Source organism: Lynx canadensis, chromosome E2 (genome assembly GCF_007474595.2).
Source record: "Lynx canadensis isolate LIC74 chromosome E2, mLynCan4.pri.v2, whole genome shotgun sequence".
Classification (NCBI taxonomy): domain Eukaryota; kingdom Metazoa; phylum Chordata; class Mammalia; order Carnivora; family Felidae; genus Lynx; species Lynx canadensis.
The window spans coordinates 56,265,494-56,288,052 of NC_044317.1; the positions used below are offsets into that span (position 1 = coordinate 56,265,494).

The 22,559-nt window shown below is 41.5% G+C and overlaps 2 protein-coding genes across 2 annotated transcripts; both read right to left on the minus strand.

The window, feature by feature from the left end:
- Positions 1-380: 380 nt before the first annotated feature.
- On the minus strand, positions 381-2,828 carry LOC115503147 (zinc finger protein 345-like). The gene has a single exon (XM_032591297.1). It carries the CDS (start codon positions 2,826-2,828, stop codon positions 381-383), a length of 2,448 nt encoding a protein of 815 aa, XP_032447188.1.
- An 11,945-nt stretch (positions 2,829-14,773) lies between these two features.
- On the minus strand, positions 14,774-22,478 carry LOC116737779 (putative protein ZNF720). The gene is made up of 4 exons (XM_032591298.1): positions 22,464-22,478; positions 20,824-20,961; positions 15,601-15,727; positions 14,774-14,883 (listed from the first exon to the last, which is right to left on the minus strand). Exons 1-4 carry the CDS (start codon positions 22,476-22,478, stop codon positions 14,774-14,776), a joined length of 390 nt encoding a protein of 129 aa, XP_032447189.1.
- Between the last annotated feature and the right edge of the window lie 81 nt (positions 22,479-22,559).

Genomic DNA, 22,559 nt, shown 5'->3' on the forward strand with positions numbered 1-22,559 from the left:
GCTTGACTACTGATTAAAAGGCTTGCCAAATTCTTTGTATTGGTAAGATCATCTCCAGTATATATTCTCTGATGAAGAATCAGGGTTTAAGCTTTGCTTTAGTATCTTGCCACATTCCCAATGGGTATCATTACTCTCACTATGAATTATCTGATGTGGAATAACAGTGGAGCAGTCCTTAGAAATTCTGTCATAGTCTGAACATTTAGAAGATTTGCTCTAGTATGAATTCTGTGTTAATAAGTCAAAGTTGAACAGTAATCAAAAGTTTTCCCACGCTCTTTACGTTGGTAAAGTTTCTCTCCAAGATGAATTCTGTGATGTACATTAAGATGTGCCTGGGGGGAAAAGGCCTGGCCACATTCATTACATTGGTAAGGTCAATCTCCAGTATGAATTTTGTGATGGTTGGTAAGGCTTGAGTGGTGCGTAAAGGCCTTGCCACATTCTTTGCATTTGTAAGGTTTCTCTCCACTGTGAATTCTGTGATGTCTCTTAAGGGCCGATTGACAGTTAAAGGCTTTGCCACATTCTTTACATTGGTAAGGTTTCTCTCCACTGTGAATTTTGTGATGTCGAGTAAGTTCTGAGTGCCCTTTAAAGGCCTTGCCACACTCTTTACATTGGTAATGTTTCTCTCCAGTATGAATTCTGTGATGTACACTAAGATGTGCCTGGCGGGAAAAGGCCTTGCCACATTCTTTACATTGGTAAGGTTTCTGTCCGGTATGGACTCTGTGATGCATATCAAGATGTTCCTGGCGGGAAAAGGCCTTGCCACATTCTTTACACTGGTAAGGTTTCTCTCCACTATGAATTCTGTGATGTCTCTTAAGGGCCGATTGCCAGTTAAAAGCTTTGCCACATTCTTTACATTGGTAAGGTTTCTGTCCAGTATGAATTCCTTCATGTTGTCTCAGGGATGATTGCTTGTTAAAGGCCTTGCCACATTCTTTACATTGGTAAGGTTTCTCTCCACTGTGAATTTTCTGATGGCGAGTATGTTCTGAGTGCCCTTTAAAGGCCTTGCCACACTCTTTACATTGGTAAGGTTTCTCTCTAACATGGATGTTGTGATGTACATTAAGATATGCCTGGCGGGAAAAGGCCTTGCCACATTCTTTACATTTGTAAGGTTTCACTCCAGTATGAATTCTGCGATGTTGTATAAAGTTTGAGATGAACCCAAAAGCCTTGCCACATTCTTTACATTGGTAAGGTTTCTGTCCAGTATGGACTCTGTGATGTACATCAAGATGTTCCTGGCGGAAAAAGGCCTTGCCACATTCTTTACACTGGTAAGGTTTCACTCCAGTATGAATTCTGCGATGCGTCTTAAGGGCTGAGAGCCGGTTAAAGGCTTTACCACATTCTTTACATTGGTAAGGTTTCTGTCCAGTATGAATTCTGTGATGTTCTCTAAGGACTGAGGCCCGGGAAAAGGCCTTGCCGCATTCTTTGCATTGGTAAGGTTTCTCTCCACTGTGGATTCTCTGATGTAACTTAAGGGCTGGGTGCCAGTAAAAGCCTTCATCACATTCTTTACATTGGTAAGGTTTCTCTCCAGTATGAATTCTGTAATGCTTTGTAAGGGCTGAGGGCCGGGTAAAGGCCTTGCCACATTGTTTACATTGGTAAGGTTTCCCTCCACTATGAATTCTGTGATGTGTCTTGAGGGCTGAGTGCCAGTTAAAAGCTTTACCACATTCTTTACATTTATAAGGTTTCACTCTGGTATGAATTCTGCGATGTTTTATACAGTTTGACAAGTACCGAAAGGCCTTGCCACATTGTTTACATTGGTAAGGTTTCTCTCCAATATGGATTCTGTGATGTACATTAAGATGTGCCTGGTGGGAAAAGGCCTTGCCACATTTGTTACATTTGTAAGGGTTCACTCCAGTATGAATTTTGCGATGTTGTGTAAAGGTTGAGAGGTACCCAAAGACCTTGCCACATTCGTTACATTGGTAAGATTTCTCTCCAGTATGGATTCTGTGATGTCTCCTAAGGGCTGTGCGCCAGTTAAAGGCCTTGCCACACTCTTTGCATTGATAAGGTTTCTCCTCAGTATGAATCCTGTGATGTTCAGAAAGTTGTGAATGATGCCTAAAGGTCTTACGACATCGTTTACCTTTGGAAGGTGTCTCTGCAGTATGAATTCTTTGATGTCTTGTAAGAGATGAGGGCCGGGTAAAGGACTTGCCATCTTCTTTATCTTGGTACGTTTTCTCTCCAGTATGAATTCTTTGATACCCTGTAAGGGTTGAGAACTGGTTAAAGACATTGCCACATTCTTTACATTGGTAAGGTTTCTCTCCAATATGAGTTAACTTATGTTGAGTAAGGGTTGGGCACAATTTAAAGCTCTTGCCACACTCTTCACATTCGTAAGGTTTCTGTCCAGTATGCAGTTGCTGGTGGTCAAAGGCTTTGCCACATACGTTACCTATATAACTTTCCTCTCCTGTACCAGTTGTCTGACCTGTACTGAATCTTGATGAATGACTAAACATGCTCCCAGGTTGATTACATCTGCAATGGTTTCTTCCCTCATGAATCCTCTGATGACCACCAACATTGGAAGACTGGTTAAGAATTTTCCCACATTCAATATATTTATAAAGACTCTCTCTCTTAGGGATAGAGACTCCTGTGTGGATAAGGTTGGCGCTTTGATAAAAGACTTCCCCGTATTTATTACATTCATCATCGTTCTCTGGAAAAGGAGTCCCCAGATACCTTTGCCCTTCATTCTCCTCAACCTTGTTGTTCCAGTCTGTCGTTAAGTGTACATTCTCAAGGGAACTGTGTTTATATCTACTCATGACCCTTTTTGGAACGAAGCGTCAATGCATGACTGTGGCAGGAATGTCTCGGTGCCATGTGAAAATATAGCTGACTGAGATCAAAAAAGAGAAAAGTAAAATCATTCCGGGGTACTACTCTCAGAGGAATGTCCTGACAACTTCTAATATAGAACCTTAAAATCAATCAGAATATCAGGAAGACAGCTAAGGAGAAATCACCAGGACTTCCTTCTTCCATGGACACGTAAACTTGCACACAAGGCATTGACCACATAGCTTAGTCGAGAATTCTGTAGCATCTCTTGCTGTAGCACAAATCACGTTCTTGTCTCTCAGAAAGTGAAGAAAGTACCGTATATGCTCAAAATTAGCAGAAGAAAGGCAATTGAAACCTAAGAAATGAAAACTGTAGAATAAAACAAAAATAGGAACAATCACCAACTTCTGAAAAGTTGGTGTTCAGAAAACCCCCAAAGTCAACAGACCTGTCTCTAATGAAGTCAGAATGATAGAGAAGACTAACTAAAATCGGAAGTGAAGAAGTGAAGGCAGACACAGTTTAACTGATCCCATAGAAATAAAAATAAATCTAGCCCACAATAGATAATTATCTGGCAAGAAGTAGATAACAAAGAATGGTTATGACTTTCCAAAAATATAAAACGTACCAGGACTCCATCATGAAGACATCTGTCTGTCTGTCTCCCTAGCGACCTAGCTACCTACGTACCTACCTACATATCAATCTGGGGTGTTTAACACAGCATAGAGATTTTGGGTACCTGGGGGAAAGAAAGGTGCATTTTGGCACACTGTTCAAGTCCATTTGGAGAGTAGAGCAAGAGCCCAGGCATGTACCACAATGGCATTTTGACGCCCTCCCTTACAGCCTTGAGAACTGTACCAGTACTCTTGTGGTCAGAAAGCAGCTCCTGCCCAAGATTTTGGAGGAAAGATCATTCTCCTCTTTTCCACATGCCCAAGAAATGATTGTTACAACAACCGTGCCTCTGATTTTGAAGAACTAGACATAGATAGATTTCCTCGTATTTGGAGTGTCAGGAGGGGAAGTTGGCACAGCTCCACAGGGTAAGAGGGCTCGATTATTTACAACGGCTGGTCTGCCTTGAACATTTGGTCCTTGCAGGCCTGTCCTGGCAGAATCATTGGTTGCCAGGACCAGAGGCAATACTGGGGCTCAAGCCTCCATCGTCTGGGGAGGGGCTCATTTGAGATGAGGTAGACTGTGGGCAAGCAGCATCTCAGTTTCCAGGTAAGAGCTAGCCAGTAGATCCTGGTCACCTCACGGTGGTTTTCTATGGCTTTGGGCACATTTTGAATGTAATGGCATCGGGCAGGATATTATTCAACACCTGCCAACAATTGTGATATAATGAGAACTACGGTCCAAGGGGAGAATACTGGTTGTTGCTTTATTGGAATAAGCTATTTTCTTAGGTGACACTAATATTTATACTGACTTTCAAGTTTTTAATAGATCCTAAGGATGAGAATCTTAAAATGATAGAAATGTCTCCCTCCTATCATTTAAAGGATTATAAAATTATTATCCGTATAATTATCCATGTATCCACCTATTAATACTCTACCAAAATACAAAGCTTTCTTTCCTTAGGTACTCTCCAAATTGTGTGTGTTTTTTTTTTAATGCAATTATAAATGCAGATTATTTTCCTCCTTCCTTATAGTTGGGCATTATTCCATTTCATTGGTTTTCTACCAAAGTATTTTGGGTTGTTCCCAATCTTTGGCTTTTACATAGGGGTGGTGAATACTTGAAGGTCACTGTTGTGCAAGTTTGCAAGTACTGTGTAGGTAAATTTGAGGGAAAACTGTTAGCGAAGAGATGAAAAAGTATACATAATTTTGCTAGATATTGCCAAATTGCCTTCCACAGCTACTTAGATAATTTCACCCCCAATAGCAAGCATGCCTGTTTCTCCCCAAGGTCACCCAGAATGATTGGCACTATTTTGCTGATCTTTTAAGGCACATCGTCTGAGTTCAGTATTTCTGGCTTGAGTCTGCTTCATAGGCCAGCAGTTGTGGCTCTCCCAAATTTCCCTCAGCTAGTGCACCCTTCCCACAATCACTTGGCAATGAATGTGTGTGCAAATGTAAACTAGAGAATTGGGAACCCAAAGTCTGCAATGTGAATGAAACACACAAAACGGTCTTTGCCTTTAAGGAGCGCCTGGGTGACTCAGTAGGTTAGCATCAGACTCTTGATTTTGGCTCCTTTCATGATCTCATGGTTTGTGACATCCAGTCCCTTCTCGGGCTCTGTGCTGTCCATACAGGGCCTGCCTGGGATTCTCTCTTTCCAAAAACAAATAAATATTAAAAGCAACAACAGGGGTGCCTGAGCCCCTCAGTCGTTTGAGCAATTGAATTTGGCTCAGTTCACAAACTCGTGGTTAGCCAGTTCAAGCCCCACATTCAGCTCTGCAGGGGGAGAAGGAAATACCAGGAAAAATGAGAAATTCATAAAATAGTTGGGGCACCTGGGTAAGTCAGTCTGTTAAGCGTCTAACTCCTGATTTCAGCTCAGGTCATGATCCCAGAGTTGTGGGATCAAGTCCCGGGTAGGGCTTCACTCCCAGTGAGGAGCCTAAGATTCTGTCTCTCCCACTCTGCCCCTTGCCCCAGCTTGCATGTGTGCTCTCTCTCGCTCAGAATAAATAAACAAATAAAGAAAACTAAAAACTTAAAAATTAGAAATGAGAGACCAGAATAAACAATAACATGGAAAATAATGCCCAGGTTTCTCAAAACAAACAAAAATGGAAATTCTCCAACTCCATTAACTGAGAAAAAAGGAGAGGAAACAAGCACCAAATGGAGAAATGGAACAGAAACCTCACAACAGATAACCACAGAAATATATAGTGTGATAACAGATCACTATCAACAATGATATACTAACAAGTTAGACAAAGTAGAAAAAAATGTAATTTTAAAGAACGCACAAGTTACCAAGATTGAGAAATGAATTTTGAGCTCAAGAAATAAGGAATCTTCTTAGACCATCACAAATATACAAGTTGAATTTGGAATAAAAAACCTCCCAGCATAGGAAAGCCCACAGCCTCTTGCCTTCATTGGTCAATTCTAACAAACATTAAAAAGAAAACCAAATTTAGGGCACTCTTCATCAAAATCTTAAAAATAGAATAGAAGGAACCCATTCAAAATAACCCTAGGAGGCCAGCATTACCCTGGTACCAATGCGGGGTAATTGCCACACAAGAACAAAATATCTGGTTTGTCCGCCCTGAGTATTGCTACTCTGGCTTTCTTTGGACCTTCATCTGCATGAGGAAGGTTTCTCTATCACCCTCACTTTGTATCTGTGTCTTCAGGTCTGCATGGAGTCTCTTGTAGGCAGCACATAAGATGGGCCCGGGTTTATTTTTTGTTGTTTTTGTTTGGTTGCTTTAGTCCATCCAGAGACCCTATGTGTTTTGATTGGAATGTACAGTACGTTTTCATTGAAAGTATTTATTGATGCATATTTATTGCCATTTTATTACTCCTTTTGTCATTGTTTCTAGAAACTTTCTTGATCCTTTTTCTGTGTCACTTTTGGTGTCTTCTTTGCACTTCAAGATTCCCCTTTGACATTTCCTGCAGGGCTAGTTCAGTGGTGAGGAATTCCTTGAGATTTTGCTTGTCTGGGAAACTCTGTCTCTCCTTCCCTTCTGAATGATAGCCTGGCTGGATAGAGAATTCCTGGCTGCCTATTTTTCCCAGTCAGCACGTGGAATAGATGATGCCACTCCCTTCTGGCTTGCCAAGTTTCTGTTGAAGAATCACCAGGTAACCTTATGGTTCTCCCTGATAAGTGAAAGATGTCTTCCTGCTTTGAAGAGTTTTTATCACCGTATTTTGAAAATATAATTCTAATATACCTTGGGTCTGCTTTTGTTGATTTTAACGGGAGTTCTCTGTGCCTTCCGGATCTTTTTTTTTTTTTTATTTAAAAAAACTTTAAGTTTTTACTTTTGAGACAGAGAGAGACAGAACATGAACAGGGGAGGGGGAGAGAGAGAGGGAGACACAGAATCTGAAGCAGACCCTGAAGATGAATCTGAAGCAGGTTCTGAGCTGTCAGCACAGAGCCTGACGTGGGGCTCAAACTCACGGACTGTGAGATTATGACCTGAGCTGAAGTCCGACACTTAACTGACTGAGCCACCCAGGTGCCCCTGTGCCTTCTGGATATGTTTCCTTAGCCAGAATAGGGGATTTTTTGGTTATTATTCCTTAAAATAGGTTTTCTACCTCCTTTTCTCTTCTTCCAGTACCCTTCTAGTACTATTCCAAAATTTACAAGTACTCCAGATGATTCTGATGAAAGCTAAATTTCACAGCCTCTGCAGGAACTAAGTCAGAGATCATCCTTGACTTGGCCACAGATAAGTGACTCTTAGAAATCTGTGTTTGTGATCATGCTCGTGTGGTCTCACACTCACCATACACAAGAGGTTTACTTTCTTCATTAGTAAAACTGACTCTAATAACACAATCTGTACAAAACATTAATACATGTTATATGTTGTAAAGAGACCAAATATAGCCTTCTCACTATAAATCTGTACTTGCTGGCTTTTACCCTAAGACCACCAGTAACTGCAGGTTTATGCGGTTCTTCCTCAGCAGTCCATGTGCATGTAGAATAAATCCCCGTGCATTACATTTAAGGATATCCTAAATTTAAGGGCTAATTTCAGGGCAAAGTGTGATGGCCTTTTTGTCAAATGCTGTGAAACAGTTCAGAGAACGGGAGCAGTTTGCAAATATCTTATGTGTCCACCAGTGCTATGATTTCTAATTAGCCTAACCCATATATCACAATTCTGGTCCAAGACTTGGAGGGAGTAGTGACTTGGGGAGGAGGGCCTTCCCTGAATGGAAACAGAAAGACTTCAGATCCAGTTCTCTAAGTCCTCTCAGATTTACATTGCCTCCTTTGCTGCATGGAACATGGTTCGATGCATGTTGGTGGGGCAGGTACACTGGGACATGAGTGAGCAAGTATGAGGACAATCACGGGCACAGAAAATGCCAGAGCAAAGAAATAACCAGTATAGAGTATACTCTAGGGTGCTTGAGGTATTTTTTTTTTGTTCATTATAATTTTTCTATTATTTTTTAAATTTACATTCAAGTTAGTTAACATATAGTGCAACAATAATTTCAGGTGTAGATTCCTTGATGCCCCTTACCCATTTAGCCCACCCCTCCACCACAACCCCTCCCATAACCCTCTGTTCTCCATATTTAAGAGTCTCTTATGTCTTGTCCCCCTCCCTGTTTTTACTTCTTTTTTGTGTTCATCTGTTCTGGGTCTTAAAGTCCTCATATAGTGAAGTCATATGATATTTGTCTTTCTCTAATTTGGCTTAGCATAATACTCTCCAGTTCATCCACAGACTTACAAATGGCAAGACGTCATTACTTTGATTGCCGAGTAATACTCCTTTGTGTGTGTGTGTGTGTGTGTGTGTGTGTGTATGTATGTATGTATACATATATATATGTGTGTGTGTGTGTGTGTGTATATATACACATACACATACACTCCACATCTTCTTTATCCATCCATCGACGGACATTTGGGGTGTTTCCATACTTTGGCTACTGGTGATACTGCTGTTATAAACATTGGGGTGCATGTGCCCCTCTGAAACAGCATACTTGTATCCCTTGGGTAAATACCTAGTAGTGCAATTGCTGGATAGCAGGGTAGTTCTTTTTTTTTTATTTTTTCAGGAACCACCATACTGTTTTCCAGAGTAGCTGCACCAGTTTGCATGCCCACCAGCAGTGCACAAGAGATCCTCTTTCTCCACATGCTTGCCAAAATCTACTGTTCCCTGAGTTGTTCATGTTAGCCATTCTGACAGGTGTGAGGTGGTATCTCATTGTTCCTACATCACTCTTTAAAATGAATATTCCTTACCTGACTTTGCCAATAGGCCTATGGTATTATGGAAAGACACAAGTAAAAGATACACAACTAGTTCTCTCACTTACTACACTCACATACATACATGATAAAATGCTAATATGCAAAATTAACACCCATCACAGGACATCAGCAGTGGAGAAATAAGGAGGACCGGGAAGTTGCTCCTCCATGGAGACAGAAATGGACTAAATTACCTTGTGAGTGCTCCAGAAGGCAATTAGGAGAACCCCACCCAGGCAGGCAAGTACAAAAGACAAAGAAAAACATCAAAGAGACAAAGTTTGTGACACTGGCCCACAACAGCTACTCACCCTTCCTGACACTCCTTGGCAACACTGTGTGGAAACAGTTACCTCTCATCAGGAGGCGAAAACACAGGAGTGACCTCTATGTTCAGTGATCTGGCTTTTTTGCAGGTGCCTGAGGGACTTATTTCTGTCATGAAGGACGTGGAAGCAGAGAGAATGAGGGCACCCGCTGGATGTACTGTGATGGCTGCTCAGACAACAGGTGAGCTTTTGTTTACACACTGGAGAGACTACAGAGCTGAGGACAACAGAGGAAGGTATCATGGGCTCTAAAGAAGTAACTATACTTCCGTAAACTGGGAAATTCCAAAAATTCAGACATTACCAATTACTTGTGTTCTCCTGTACAAACAAGTTCGTAAGCCTAAACCCAGAGTTTGTTTTCTTAAATTCACTGATCTCAACAAAAGACCACAAGGCCATAAAGAAATAGAAGAACTTGTTTCACTCACAGGAATGAAATAAATCTCCAAAACTGACCTTGAGTTAATTAGGAAGTATTAATGGTATGACCAAGAATTCAAGAAGAAAACATCATAAAGATGCCCATGGAGGAAGAAAAGAAAGCAGACAGGCAACTAAATGAGAGCAGAAAAACTATGCATGACCAAAATGTAAACCCAAAGAGGGAAAGTAGAAGAAATGATCACCCAGAATTTGGGAGCTCAAGTGGAGAATCTTTGAATTTAAAAATATACTAAGGAGTCAGCAACACACTTGATCAAGCAGAAGAAAGAACTGGGCAACCTGGAGACCCCTTGTTTTAAATTACCTAAGAGGACCAAAGAAAAATGTGGAAAAGAACAAAGACTCGGGATACATGGGACACCTACAAGTGGACCAATGTGTACATTATGGGGACCCCATAAAGAGAGCAGAGTGAACGGGGGCAGGGAGTTTCCATGAAGAACTAAAGGCTTGTAGTTCCCCTGTATGTGGAAAGGAGAGACAAATTCACAAGCACAGTAAATTCACAGTAGGATAAGTATCAATGGCAGGAGATGGGTGAGGGACAGTTTGCTTGGTGATGGCTATTAAAGAAAGCACTTGTTATGATGAGCACTGTATGCAAATGATGAGCCACTGAATGAATTATACTGAAATCCATATTGCACTGCATATTACCTAATTAAAATTTAAATAAAAATTGAAGGAAAAAAGACAAGACATGAACACAGTTGTAATTAACCGACCAAAAATGACCAGTGAAAAGAGAATTTTGAAAAGCTTGACAAAGGCAACTTATCTTGTACAACAGAGCTCCTGCAAGATTGTTAGTGGGGTTCTCGGTAGATGTTATAGAAAGAAAAGCATTGAACGATGTATTCAAATACTGAAAGATCAAAAAATATCCACCAAGAATACCCTACCTGGCACAGCTATTTTCCATGCATGTAGAAATGAAGACTTTGCCAAGGCAAAACCCCTCTAAGGTTATCAGCAGATCTGTCCTACAAGAAATGTTTTTTTTTTAACTTTTTAAAAAAATGTTTTTATTTATTTTTGAGACAGAGAGGGGCAGAGCATGAGCAGGGGAGGGGCAGAGAGAGAGGGAGACACAGAATCTGAAGTAGGCTCCCGGCTCCGTGCTGTCAGCACAGAGCCCGACACGGGGCTCGAACTCACAGACTGTGACATCATGACCTGAGCCGAAGCTGGACGCTCAACCGACTGAGACACCCAGGCGCTCCCACAAGAAATCTTAAAGAAAGTCCTTCTAGGGCCACCTGGGGGTGCATCGGTTTGTCAAGTATCCAACTTTGGCTCAAGTCATGTTCTCACGGTTCGTGACTTCGAGCCCTGTGTTACTATCTTGCTGACGACTGAGTGCCTGGAGCCTGCTTCAGATTCTGTCTCTGTGTCTCTCTCAAAATATAAATAAACATTAAACATTTTTTTAAAAAAGTCCTTATTGAACTAAACAGATTCTAAACAGTAACTGAAAACACATGATAACCTAAAGCTCTGAGAAGTATAAATATTTACACAATTATAGAAACCTGTAGTGTTGTAACAAGGTAGGGCAAGTCACATTTATTTCTGCTACAGTCTTTTTCTTAAAGCATAAAAATCAAATCTAGGTAATAATATATGCAATATAAAAATAGAATTTATGATGTCATCAACATAAAGTGGTTGCAGGTGCAGAGATGACAAGTAGAAGATTTGTATAAAATTGACACTATCGGCTTAAAACAGTGTGTTAGGGGCATGAAGGTGGCTCATTCGGTTATGTGTACAATTCCTGATTTCAGTTAAGGCATGGTCTCCCAGTTTGGGAATTCATGTCCTGAGTTGAGGGTTGCTTCAGTGGCTCATTCGGTTAAGTGTTGGACTTCAGCTCAGGTCATGATCTCGGGGTTCATGAGTTGGAGCCCCGCATTGGGCTCTATGCTAGTAACAGCAAGGAGCCTGGAGATCCAGATTCTGTGTCTCCCTCCCTCTCTGCCCATCACCTGTGTGGGCTTGGTCTCTCTCTGAGGAATAAATAAACATTAAAAAAAAAAAAAAAAAAAGCAAGCCCTGTGTTGAGCTCTGCACTACAGAGTGTATAAAGGTTTGTTATACCTTTAAGATGCTTTAGGTAATCTCTAAGGTAACTGGAATGAAAATACATACAGACATTACATTCACCAATGAATACATGATGAAATTCTATTAGCATGATAACTCACCTAAACAGGATACAACATTCATTTACCACTAATCAAGGAAAGAAATACACAAGATGAGTCACAAGTATGCATAGGTAATATTGCTACAAGTACATAGATACTTTTATTAGCAAAGGGCATAAAGCTGATCTTATCTGAGTTAGACTTACTCACATTGTCCAAAAACATTAGGAAATGAAAATTGTCACCCTATGGGGCACCTGGGTGGCTCAGTCGGTTGGGTAACCAACTTCATTCAGGTCATGATCTCACAGATAATGAGTTTGAGCCCCACATCGGCTCTGTGCTGACAGCTCAGAGCCTGGAGCCTGCTTCAGATTCTGTGTCTCCCTCTCTCTCTGCCCCACCCCCATTCACATTCTCTCTCTCTCTCTCTCTCTCTCTCGCCTTCAAGAGTAAAATAAGACATAAAAAAAAAAATTAAAAAAAAATTGTGACCCTAAAACAAAATACAAAGGTAAAAGCAAAATCCCACCTAACTAATGCTGTGGGAAGTTCCATACAAAAGGAAGCACATTATTATGGAATGGCAAGACCAGACAAAATGTAACCCAAAAATTTCTACATAAAAATGATGAAGTATTTAACAGAAGCCCATGATAAATGTAGATATTTTTTAAAGCTTATTTTGAGAGAGAATGCTCTCCTAAAGCAGAGGAGAAACAGAGAAAGAGGGAAGAGAATGCTCTCCTAAAGCAGAGGAGAAACAGAGAAAGAGGGAGAAAGAAAGAATCCCAAGCAGGCTCCACAGTGTCAGCTCAGAGCCCAAAGCAGTCCTCAGACTTCTGAATCATGAGATCATGACCGGAGCCCAGGCTCCCCTAGCTATAGCTCTAATTTTCAACTGTGACTGTGTACCCATGAAAAAGGAACATTTTCAATTACTGGCATGTCTTCACGGGCATTACAATTGTCAAGAATGTTCCTTAAAATCAACCATGGAAACCTCTAATGAAAACTTTTGTGAATTAAGCACTTAAGACATTCAACAATGTGTTATGTTAATAGATCCCTCCTATCACACAGATTTCAGAGTACAATCCATTGTTCATTTTTTTAATGTTTATGTATCTTAGAGAGAGAGAGAGCGCACACAAGCCAGCGAGACTCAGAGAGAAAGGCAGACACAGAATCCGAAGAAGGCTCCAGGCTGTGTGAGCTCTCAGCACAGAGCCAGACATGGGGCTCAAAGTCACAAACTGCAAGATCATTTCCTAAGCTGAAGTTGAAGGTTTAACTAACTGAGCTATGCAGGTCCCCTATAATCCATCCTTTAGAATCAAGGAAACAATAACCTTTCATTTCTTTTTTGTGAATGTTTAAAAAGTTTGAGAGAGAAAGGGAGAGAGGGGGAGAGAGAAGGGAATTCCAAGCGGGCTCCACACTGGGTACAGAACTGGACTTAGGGCTTAAATTCAAACCATGAAGTCATGACCTGAGTTGAAATTAAGAGTCAGATGCTCAACCCTCTGAACCACCCAAGTGCCCCAAAACCTTTCATTTCTAAATAAACAAATACAATCAAAAATGTAAAATAGGCCAACAATCGCTTTATAAAAAAAATCTTTGGTATTAAATTCAGATACATTCTGAGTAAATAAATAATTGATTTTTTCTCACGTGAAATTACATTTATAATTAACTCTTTTTCTAAACATAGGACGTTTCCTAATTGTCTGCCTCACTTCTTATAAAGCAAATGCCCATGGTATATCAGGACTTTTGATATAACACATCATAAAGGAATCTCCTATATAACGACTCAGAGTGAAAACATATGACAAAGTCACAGGGACTTCATATTATACAAGATATGTTCATAAAAGGATTCAATTAAGAAATAAAGTAACAATTGAGACTTTATTATAGGCTGTGAGTTTTCACTTCTAAATATCCTAGCTCCCCTATGGCATTAATTTATATAGAATTATATGAAAATAATAGGTGCTTTTCATTATTTCACCATTGAGGAATGCAAAACATTGAGTGGAAATTTCTTATTTTACTTAATACAAAGAAAATGAAAGTTTATTTAGACAGAGAGATAAAGAGCAATGTGGAAAGGGCAGAGAGAGAGAGCAGGGAGAGGGGGAGGGAAGGAGGGGCTGTGGGAGGGAGGGAGAAACCAAGCACCATCTGGGCTGTCAGCCCAGAACCCTATGTGGGGCTTGAACTCAGAAACCCTGAGATCATGCCCTGAGTCAAACCAAGAGTTGGACTCTTAACCAACTGAGTCACCCAGGCATCCTGAACTTTCTTTTTTTTTTAATATTAATTTTTGAGAAACAGAGAACATGTGCCAGACAGACAGAGAGGCAAAGGATCCCAAATGGGTTCTTCACTGACAGCAGAGAGGCTGATGCAGGGCTCAAATTCAAACTGTCAGATCATGGCTTGAGCTCAACCCAGACACTTAACCAACTGAGCCAACCACGCAACCCAAGAAATGAACTTTTGAAGTGAAACAAAGAATGAGATTTCCTCATATTAGGGAGTTGCTTTATCACCTGATGTGATTACTGGGTCTGTATTTTGTATGATTAAAATGAAAGCCACCTTAATCCTGGAGAGGATCAACCCGAAAACTTGTGATGTCTCCCTCTAGCGTTCCTGGGATTTCTGCACCTCACCTCAAGGTGCCCACCACTATCCTGACACACTTCACACAAGAAGCAAAACGAAGTCAGAAATGCATTAGCGTACAGTTCCTCAGAAATACAGAGATTTCCGCAAGACCTCAAAGCAAATGGAGAACCAGTTAGATTATGGAGGATCTAACTGTGGATGTGAAGAACCCTCAGTGGAACTGAAGGAGAATCCTTAGACAATGGAAAGCATGGTATGTTGGAAAGCAGATGTCCCATGTGAGAGGAAGAGCCCTGAAACTGGCCTTTTCAACCTAATTTCCATTCAAGGAGAGCTGCTCAACCACATTCTGAGATCCAGTTCCTCCTTCACAACTGGACCTCACCTCTGTCATCCGCTTCAGTTCCACCTACCTGGGTGTGTAGCTACTGTCTCCTTTCTCTTCACAGCCCAGACATCCCTCTTGTGTTCCAAAAAGATGACCAGGTCTGGCTTTGACACAACAAGACCTGTTTATTAGAAAAAAAAGAATGTGAGTGTGGTTGGGGATTCTAAGTTCTGATCCACTATTGTGCTTAGTAGAGCAGAGAGGACAGAGTAGAAGCTTGAAAATGATTTCCCGGGGCGCCTGGGTGGCGCAGTCGGTTAAGCGTCCGACTTCAGCCAGGTCACGATCTCGCGGTCCGGGAGTTCGAGCCCCGCGTCGGGCTCTGGGCTGATGGCTCAGAGCCTGGAGCCTGTTTCCGATTCTGTGTCTCCCTCTCTCTCTGCCACCCACCCCCCCGTTCATGCTCTGTCTCTCTCTGTCCCAAAAATAAATAAACGTTGAAAATGATTTCCCAAATGCTGTGGGCCAACATCCTCTTTAGAACACGCAGGATGAAGTTTCCATGTTCAGATCTTGACCTCCACTTCCGAGTACTACCATGACAATAATGAGTAGAAATCGGTATTTAAGACAAAAGAGATACCATTTTATGCCACTCAGCCTTTAGAATTGTCATTAATGTACAGAAATGATGATGTTACCCTAAGGAAGGGAAGGTAAAGCTGAAAAGGAAACACCATGGAGATTTTTCTGTACATCCACAAACCCCTACTTCTTTCCCTGACTGCAGGGATCTGAATCCCAGTCATGCAAAGAGGAAGATTCCAAGAGACAGTCTTCAAGGGAAGGAACAAATCCCTGAGTGTGGTTTGGGCAATGTGGAAGGAGTTATCCTCACCCAAGTAAAGGAGGTGTCCGTAGTTCTCTAACATCACATCCCTGTACAGTTCCCACTGACTGTGGTTCAGGCACCCCAACTCTTTCCGAGAAAATTCTATGGCCACATCCCTGAATGTCAGCAATCCCTGCAATAAAAAACACAGTTATCAAGTGGCCACAGGCAGAGTTCCTAATGCTAGGTCAAATGAAAGAGGCAGTTAATGTCACCAGCCGGACTCCAAGACCTGACTTTAATGCTTGTGCTTGTACCCACCGATCTTAGTTCCACATTGTACTTAACCTCTTTTTCTATCTTATCTTTTACTTCACAAAAAACTTCCCATGGGTATAGTCTCCTGTAGTGGAAACAGAAACCATCCAACAAAAGGTAATGACTGCCCTGAGGAAGAGCTTGGATGAGATCAGTTGGAGATTAACCCCTGACTCACACCTAAGCAAATGCATAATAGACTAAACTACGGAGTGAGTACAGTTACCTTCATCTCATACATACATTATATTTTACATCTTATGTCTTTGAGTGAGATAGAGCATGCCCAAGTGGGGGTGGGGCAGAGAGAGAGAGACAGAATCCCAACCAGGGTCCATGCTCAGAGTGGAGCCTGATCTCAGGACTTTCATCCTGACCTGAGCCTAAATTAAGAGTAGGACGCTCAATGGACTCAGCCACCCAGGAGCTCCCTTTTACCTCATTGTAATCCTAAAATCTCACCCAAGGAGGAGCACAAACCTCATTTCCTATGAAATATGCAGAGTATGTACACAACTGTTCTCTTAAGGCTTATGTGCAACCTTATACTCCACTTGACATAAGATGATGGCCTCCCCTTTCTGAATATCCATGCTAACCCTAAATGAAAGGACACCATTCCCCCTTCCTCCGTGAGTATCTGATTTGGAAGTTCCTCCCTGTGATTTCCTTGTTTCTTGTAAATCATTTTTGCTTTGCTCACATCCTCACCTGGTATAGTTTTTTGTGATTCACCAACGACTGAACTTCTGTTCAGTTAGATCAGGAGAACTGGTTCTGGCTTAGGTGAGGTTCCTGCTTGATGAGGTAAGATTATTTGTCACCCAGTATTATGCTCTAGTATATTCTTTACCTTGGAGGTAGGAACCTTTATAAATACTGTGTTTATTCAAGAGAATTTGTAAAATGAAGGCATCAACACAGGCATATACATTTTGAATATTGTATTTACATCATACAGTACATGTGCTATCTATTTCTTCAATGGAAAGTTCTGGGGAGTGACAAATGTATTTAGCATATTCTAATATGAATTAGAATTTCAGAACAGGACCTTGGGGATCTTGTTAAAATGCAGATACTGCTCAGGAGTTCTAGGATGGGGTAGATGTCTGCATTTCTAACAAGGCATTAGTCTATGGGCCAAGAGATACATATTTCAATAACGAAGAAGAACTCAAAGACAAGAACTTTTGGGGAACTTGGAACTGAATGGGATTCATAGCAATTACAGGTTCTACTAGAATAGCAAGAATGGCAATAAACCTTTCCAAGCATTTCCTGGTTAGTAGAGAGCATTCAGAGTTTTTCATAACTTATTGGAAAATAAATCATAGTCTAAGACAACAGACACATTATTCTTCTATTTCCAGGTGAATATTTTTTCAAGCATCCAGTACGTGGTAGGGATCAGGTTTTAACCCAGGTCATCTGACCTGGAGTTGACCTAAAATGACACCCAAAATATACGGAGGGGCCCCTAACCAAATGATCATAGCAAGTGTCAACCTGAAGAACGATGGAAAGAAGGTATGCACACAAAATTGATCACCTTTATACATTCCATGCTCACATCCATAAATATTCAAAGAAGTTGTATAGATATTAAATGTAGAAAAGTATACTGGTGTCTAGGAAACATTTTCAATGAAGGACACCTGGGTGGCTCAGGTGGTTAAGTGTCCACCTCTTGAATTTGGCTCAGGTCATGATTTCACAGTTCACCAGTACAAACCCCACCTCAGGCTCTGTGCTGACAGTCTGGAGCTGGCTAGGGATTCTCTCTCTCTACCCTTGCCTCTCTCTTCCTCAAAAACAAACAAAACATTTTCAGTGACATGAAACTCATAAAACTAATTGTAGATAATGATGCTTAGGTCTTTTACTCACACTATCAACACAAACACACATTAAGATACAAATAAAACAGTTATTTCTGACTCTAGTATGATGAGGGATACAATCAGAAAAATTTTCACCTTTAGCACAGAAAGCTAACATACAGTTGTATTATTTGGACATTCATCAAATAAAGGCTGGTTCCTACATTTTTAAGTTTACTTATATTGTGAAAGAGAGCGTGGGTAAGCACGGTGTGAAAGGTGGAGAAGCAGAGACAGGGAGAGAACCCCAAGCTGTGGCTCCAGGCTGTGACTGAGCCACCTAGGTATCCCTGGTTAGTACATTTTTACAGGGTCTCATGACCATGGGTACATGTCACCACTGCTTCATATTGAACTGAATGGTAAGCACCAGAGAAATCTTGCAGAAGCAGTTTTACATGTAGAAATTTAAAGAAACATTTGTGATTGAACACTCTGTGCACCTACCCTCCCCTTGAACATAGAAGCTTCATGCAGCCAAAGTACAGTTCTTTCTGCCCACGGGTCCTGCCCTGTGCTACTTCAATAAACTATCTGGCACCACAGAGTATCTCAAGAGTTGTCTTGACCGTAGTACTCCATGATCTGCTAATATAGTTTTTATTTGAAAGCTTTTTTACATTTTATTTTTTAATTAATTATTACCATTGAGAAAGAGAGACAGAGAGACAGAGAGAGAAAGGGTGGAAGGGAGAGAGGGCAGAGACAGGGAGAGAGAGAATACCAGAAGGGACAGAGAGAGAGGGAGAGAGAAAGGGAGAGGCATGGCTCCTGTTCACCTGATGCTGGGCTCCAGCTGAGGATTGGTGCGATCATGAACTGAGTGGAAGTCTGACACTTAATGAACTGAGCCATGCACGTGCCCCTCATTGAAAGCTTTATTTCATTCATCATTTGTGCTGTTTTATTTCAGGATTTTAAGACACTCAAACATGGTAATTCTTGGTACTATGTGATTCTTCTTTCTTTTTCGAAATACACAGAAGTAAATAGAGTATGTGTGTGTCATGACTATTGAGCAAAACAAAAAGCTACAGGATGAAGGTCTGACTCATTGAGAACTCGATGTAGAGGTCATTACATCTACTACACAACACTGAGGGTATCATTGTCCGGTGGTGACTCATGTGATGTGGGCCAGGAGACAATGTTCAAGGAAATAGTCTTGAGCCTTTTTGGTTAACGAGGCTGTTTGTGTAAAAGCACAGGGATAGGATCTGTGGGAAGAATGAGCTGCAGGGTGATTGAGAGGAGCTGTTGATTATATACTTTAAGTTGGGGGGGGGAAGAAATATAAGTTTCTACAGGGCTTTCATATGTTAAAGAAGACCTCCAGGACCTGGAATTCTGTCTAGGGTAAAGCTAAGCTTGCTGTTTGCCTCTAGGAAAGCATCAACATTAAAGCAGTTGTGAATTCCTTGACGAATATCTTCCTTGGCCAGTCTCAAATATTTCTCCGGGGGTTGTAAGTTGTGAGAAATTTTAATTTTATCCACATTCCTTTTGCATTTGTCCTCCTCCTCAGAAACTACAAGGCAGGGGTGCCTGGATGGCTCAATCAAGCTTCTAACTTTTGAATTAGGCTGAGGTCAAGACCTCTTGATTTGTGAGTTCGAGCCCCATGTCCCACTCAGTGCTGACCCTGTGTCGCCTACTTTGGACGTGGCTCTATCTTGGCCACTACCCTGCTTTTACTCACTCACTCTCTCTCTCTCTCTCTCAAAATAAACTTAAAAACTTAAAAAAGAAAAAAAGCTACAAGGTAAAAAAAAATACAAGAAAAGAGAAACTAGGAGAAAGTTATTTCCAGTTTAAATGTGATGGTGTCTGGAAATTGCTCAGGGAATCTGGCTGAAATCATTACAACTGATAAGAAAAACATGAACATTACAGGGGAGGAATCTGGCAGAGAGCACAAACCCAAGTGATAGAAGGTAACATCAGCTGTAAGGAAACAAATGGATATCAGTGCCTAAGGCACACCTCAAGACACGGGATCGCCTGTGTGCTCTTGTGACCCCAAACAGTAAATCACAATATAAACAAGTTAAGGACACAGTGGATGTATAGAGACTTTACCGCATATACTTGTCATGTCCTGGAATATCTAGGATATCTTAAAGTAGCTTTTTCACATCCTCAAGAACATGAACATTCTAAATTATTCTGTGCCTCATATCCATCTTGTGTATTTATGCATTTTCATAATCCTCCTCTACCTGGGGCAGAGAAAGCATTCGGATAAGACCTACATGGGAATGGTTTTCCTTGATTGCTATCCCAGGACCAGACCCCATCAGCAACAGGACACTTGGCCTCACTCAACACCTTCCTCTCTGGATCTGTCACAAAGGGAATATTTTCAATACTTGTAGGAATTTAATTCAAAGTGACAACTGCTGTTGCCCTACTAGAAGCCAGGTTGGAGAAAAGGGAGAGAGGTCTCTGGGATATAGGGGAGGAGTGTTCTGAAGACATAACCTGGAATATCATTTCTGAAATGTTCAAAATTAGGTGAAAACCTGGGACGCCTGGGTGGCTCAGTTGGTTGAGCGTCGACTGTGGCTCAGGTCATGGTCTCACGGTCTGTGAGTTCTAGCCCCACATCAGGCTCTGTGCTCACAGCCTGGGGCCTGTTCTGGATTCTGTGTCTCCCTCCTTCTCTGACCCTACCCCGTTCATGCTCTCTGTCTCTGTCTCAACAAAGTAAACGTTGAAAAAAATTTAAAAAAAATTAGGTGAAAACCTAAAACAGAACCATAAGAACTAAACAAATAAAACCATTGGTATTTAAAATTGTTTCATTTAGAGAGAGAGAGACAGAGAGAGAGAGAGAGAGAGAGAGAGAGAATGCATGCAAATGGAGGACAGGGACTCAGATAGAGAGAGAAAATCTTATGTAGGCTCCAAGCTCAGAAGGAACCCTGATGCAGGGCTGGATAGCAGGTCCCTGGGATCAAGACCTGAGCCTAAATCAAGAGTCATATGCTCAACTGAATGAACCACCCAGGTGCCCTGCAATTTCTACATGCATGGATTATCCTGAGAACAAGGTGACAGGTCCTCTTGCAATGGACTCAAGGCTTACCTGAGAATTGGCCATTTCTCCTTTCCTCTCCTCTTCCAGACTTTTCTCAGAAGATTTTTGTGGAGAAATCCCAGCTGAAGTGGGAGCAAATGCCTTTAAAGCCACCACTGCAACCTCTTCACCCTCTTCACCAGTAGCCTGGTCACCTGCAGGCAGGGCTTTGAAATGCAAAAAAGACCCAAGTTCCTCATCATTTGTGTCAGGAGCTATTCAGAAACTATGGTATCCCACCTGAAGACCAGCCTCTGAGTTTCCTGTCCCTGCTTTGGGGGGGGGGCCTCCCCTCCCACAGAAGCCCACAAATTCTACTTGAGCATAGGAACAGTGTGTTACATGGACCTGAACCTCCCCAACTCCTGTACAGGAGACCCTTGAGCCAAAGCCCGCACTCAACTCTGATAAATTAATGGGAAGCCTTTCTGCTTAACTCTGGCTTCCCTTAGCATTTTGTTAGGAAAAGATAGGGTTCAGTAGGTAGAAAGGGAACCATTAGGACCTGAGGCCCCTGGGTGGGGAAAACACATTTTGGAACAATGCTGGGAATGTCTGACTACCGCAAACCCACTCAGGTGCAAGGTTCCTCTTGAGAATGTGACAGACACCACCTATTCCCCCTTAGGAATTTGACTAAAGACCTAACTAAAAACCAGTAGTAGATGATAAAGCTTAAAACCCACAAGGAGCAATATGGCCATAGACCACCCCTCCTGCAACGGAAATGAGCCAATCAGGAAGGGAAAACCCAGCACCTGGAGTTGTTAATCCAGTATGCATAGGACCTGAGAAGGAACAAGGCAGAAGGGAAGGGGAAGAGACCAGAACTTTATGCCACAAAGGCCCTTGCCTATTGTCACTGGTATTCACATTCCAATGCCCCCTCTCTGTAAAGAGAGCTTTCCTACTACTCTTCCTCTCTTATACTCTAATAAAGTTTTGCCTGTTGCTCATTTTGTGTCCACCTCTTTATTCTTTGAATCGGTGAGAAAACAAATCCCTGAATCCTGGGTATTGATGTAAAAATCCCATAACAGAAATCCCTGGAGCACTTCACTAAAACAACACTTGTTTCCACTCACACCAGTTGAGGGAATCTGAGGGGGAGGGTAGCAGCAATGATTATTAATGCAAACTCCACACACGATCCCTTTGGGAAGCATTTCGGAAGTGAGCAAGCAAAACACAGTAACCATGGGTATGGTTATTGTCCAGATTTCAATCCATGCCTTCTCCACTGATCAGACTTTCTGTAAATTTGCACATTCTCCTCCTTTCTGCTTCACAGAAGAACACACGTTTACAAATGGAGCTTTCCCTGATACATGTGAATGAGCAAGTTTTGGGGTGATAGTGGGGTGGTCCAGAGCTGATGGCCAAGAAAGAATTCTTGAAGACATTTTCCATTGGCATGGAAGATCTTTTTCCACACCTGTGCTTTCAGCCTGAGTGTGTTCCTACAGCTGAAGTGAGTCTCTTGAAGGCAGCACATATCCTTAGTTTGTGTACTTCTTTCCTTTCAGCCAATGTATCTTTTGGTTGGAGAATTTAGTCCCTTTATATTTGAAGTAAGTATTGACATAGGTATGGATGGAGTTATTCTTGTCATTGTTTTCCATGTTTTTAGCTGTTGTACAATTACTTACCCCTTTCTTATCCATTTGGTCTTTTTCTTTGTGATTTGTTGATTTTCTAGAGTGGTGTACTTTGATTCCTTTCGATTTGGGTTTTGTGTATCTACT

Bases quoted from the DNA above. Each gene is read 5' to 3' on its own strand.
- LOC115503147 (XM_032591297.1), bottom strand. From the start codon at position 2,828: ATGAGTAGATATAAACACAGTTCCCTTGAGAATGTACACTTAACGACA.
- LOC116737779 (XM_032591298.1), bottom strand. The intron at 15,728-20,823 runs GTAAGCCTTGAG...TTTTTATTGCAG, and splicing joins GAGAAATGGCCAATTCTCAG to GGATTGCTGACATTCAGGGA. The intron at 14,884-15,600 runs GTGAGGATAACT...TCTAATAAACAG, and splicing joins CGGACACCTCCTTTACTTGG to GTCTTGTTGTGTCAAAGCCA.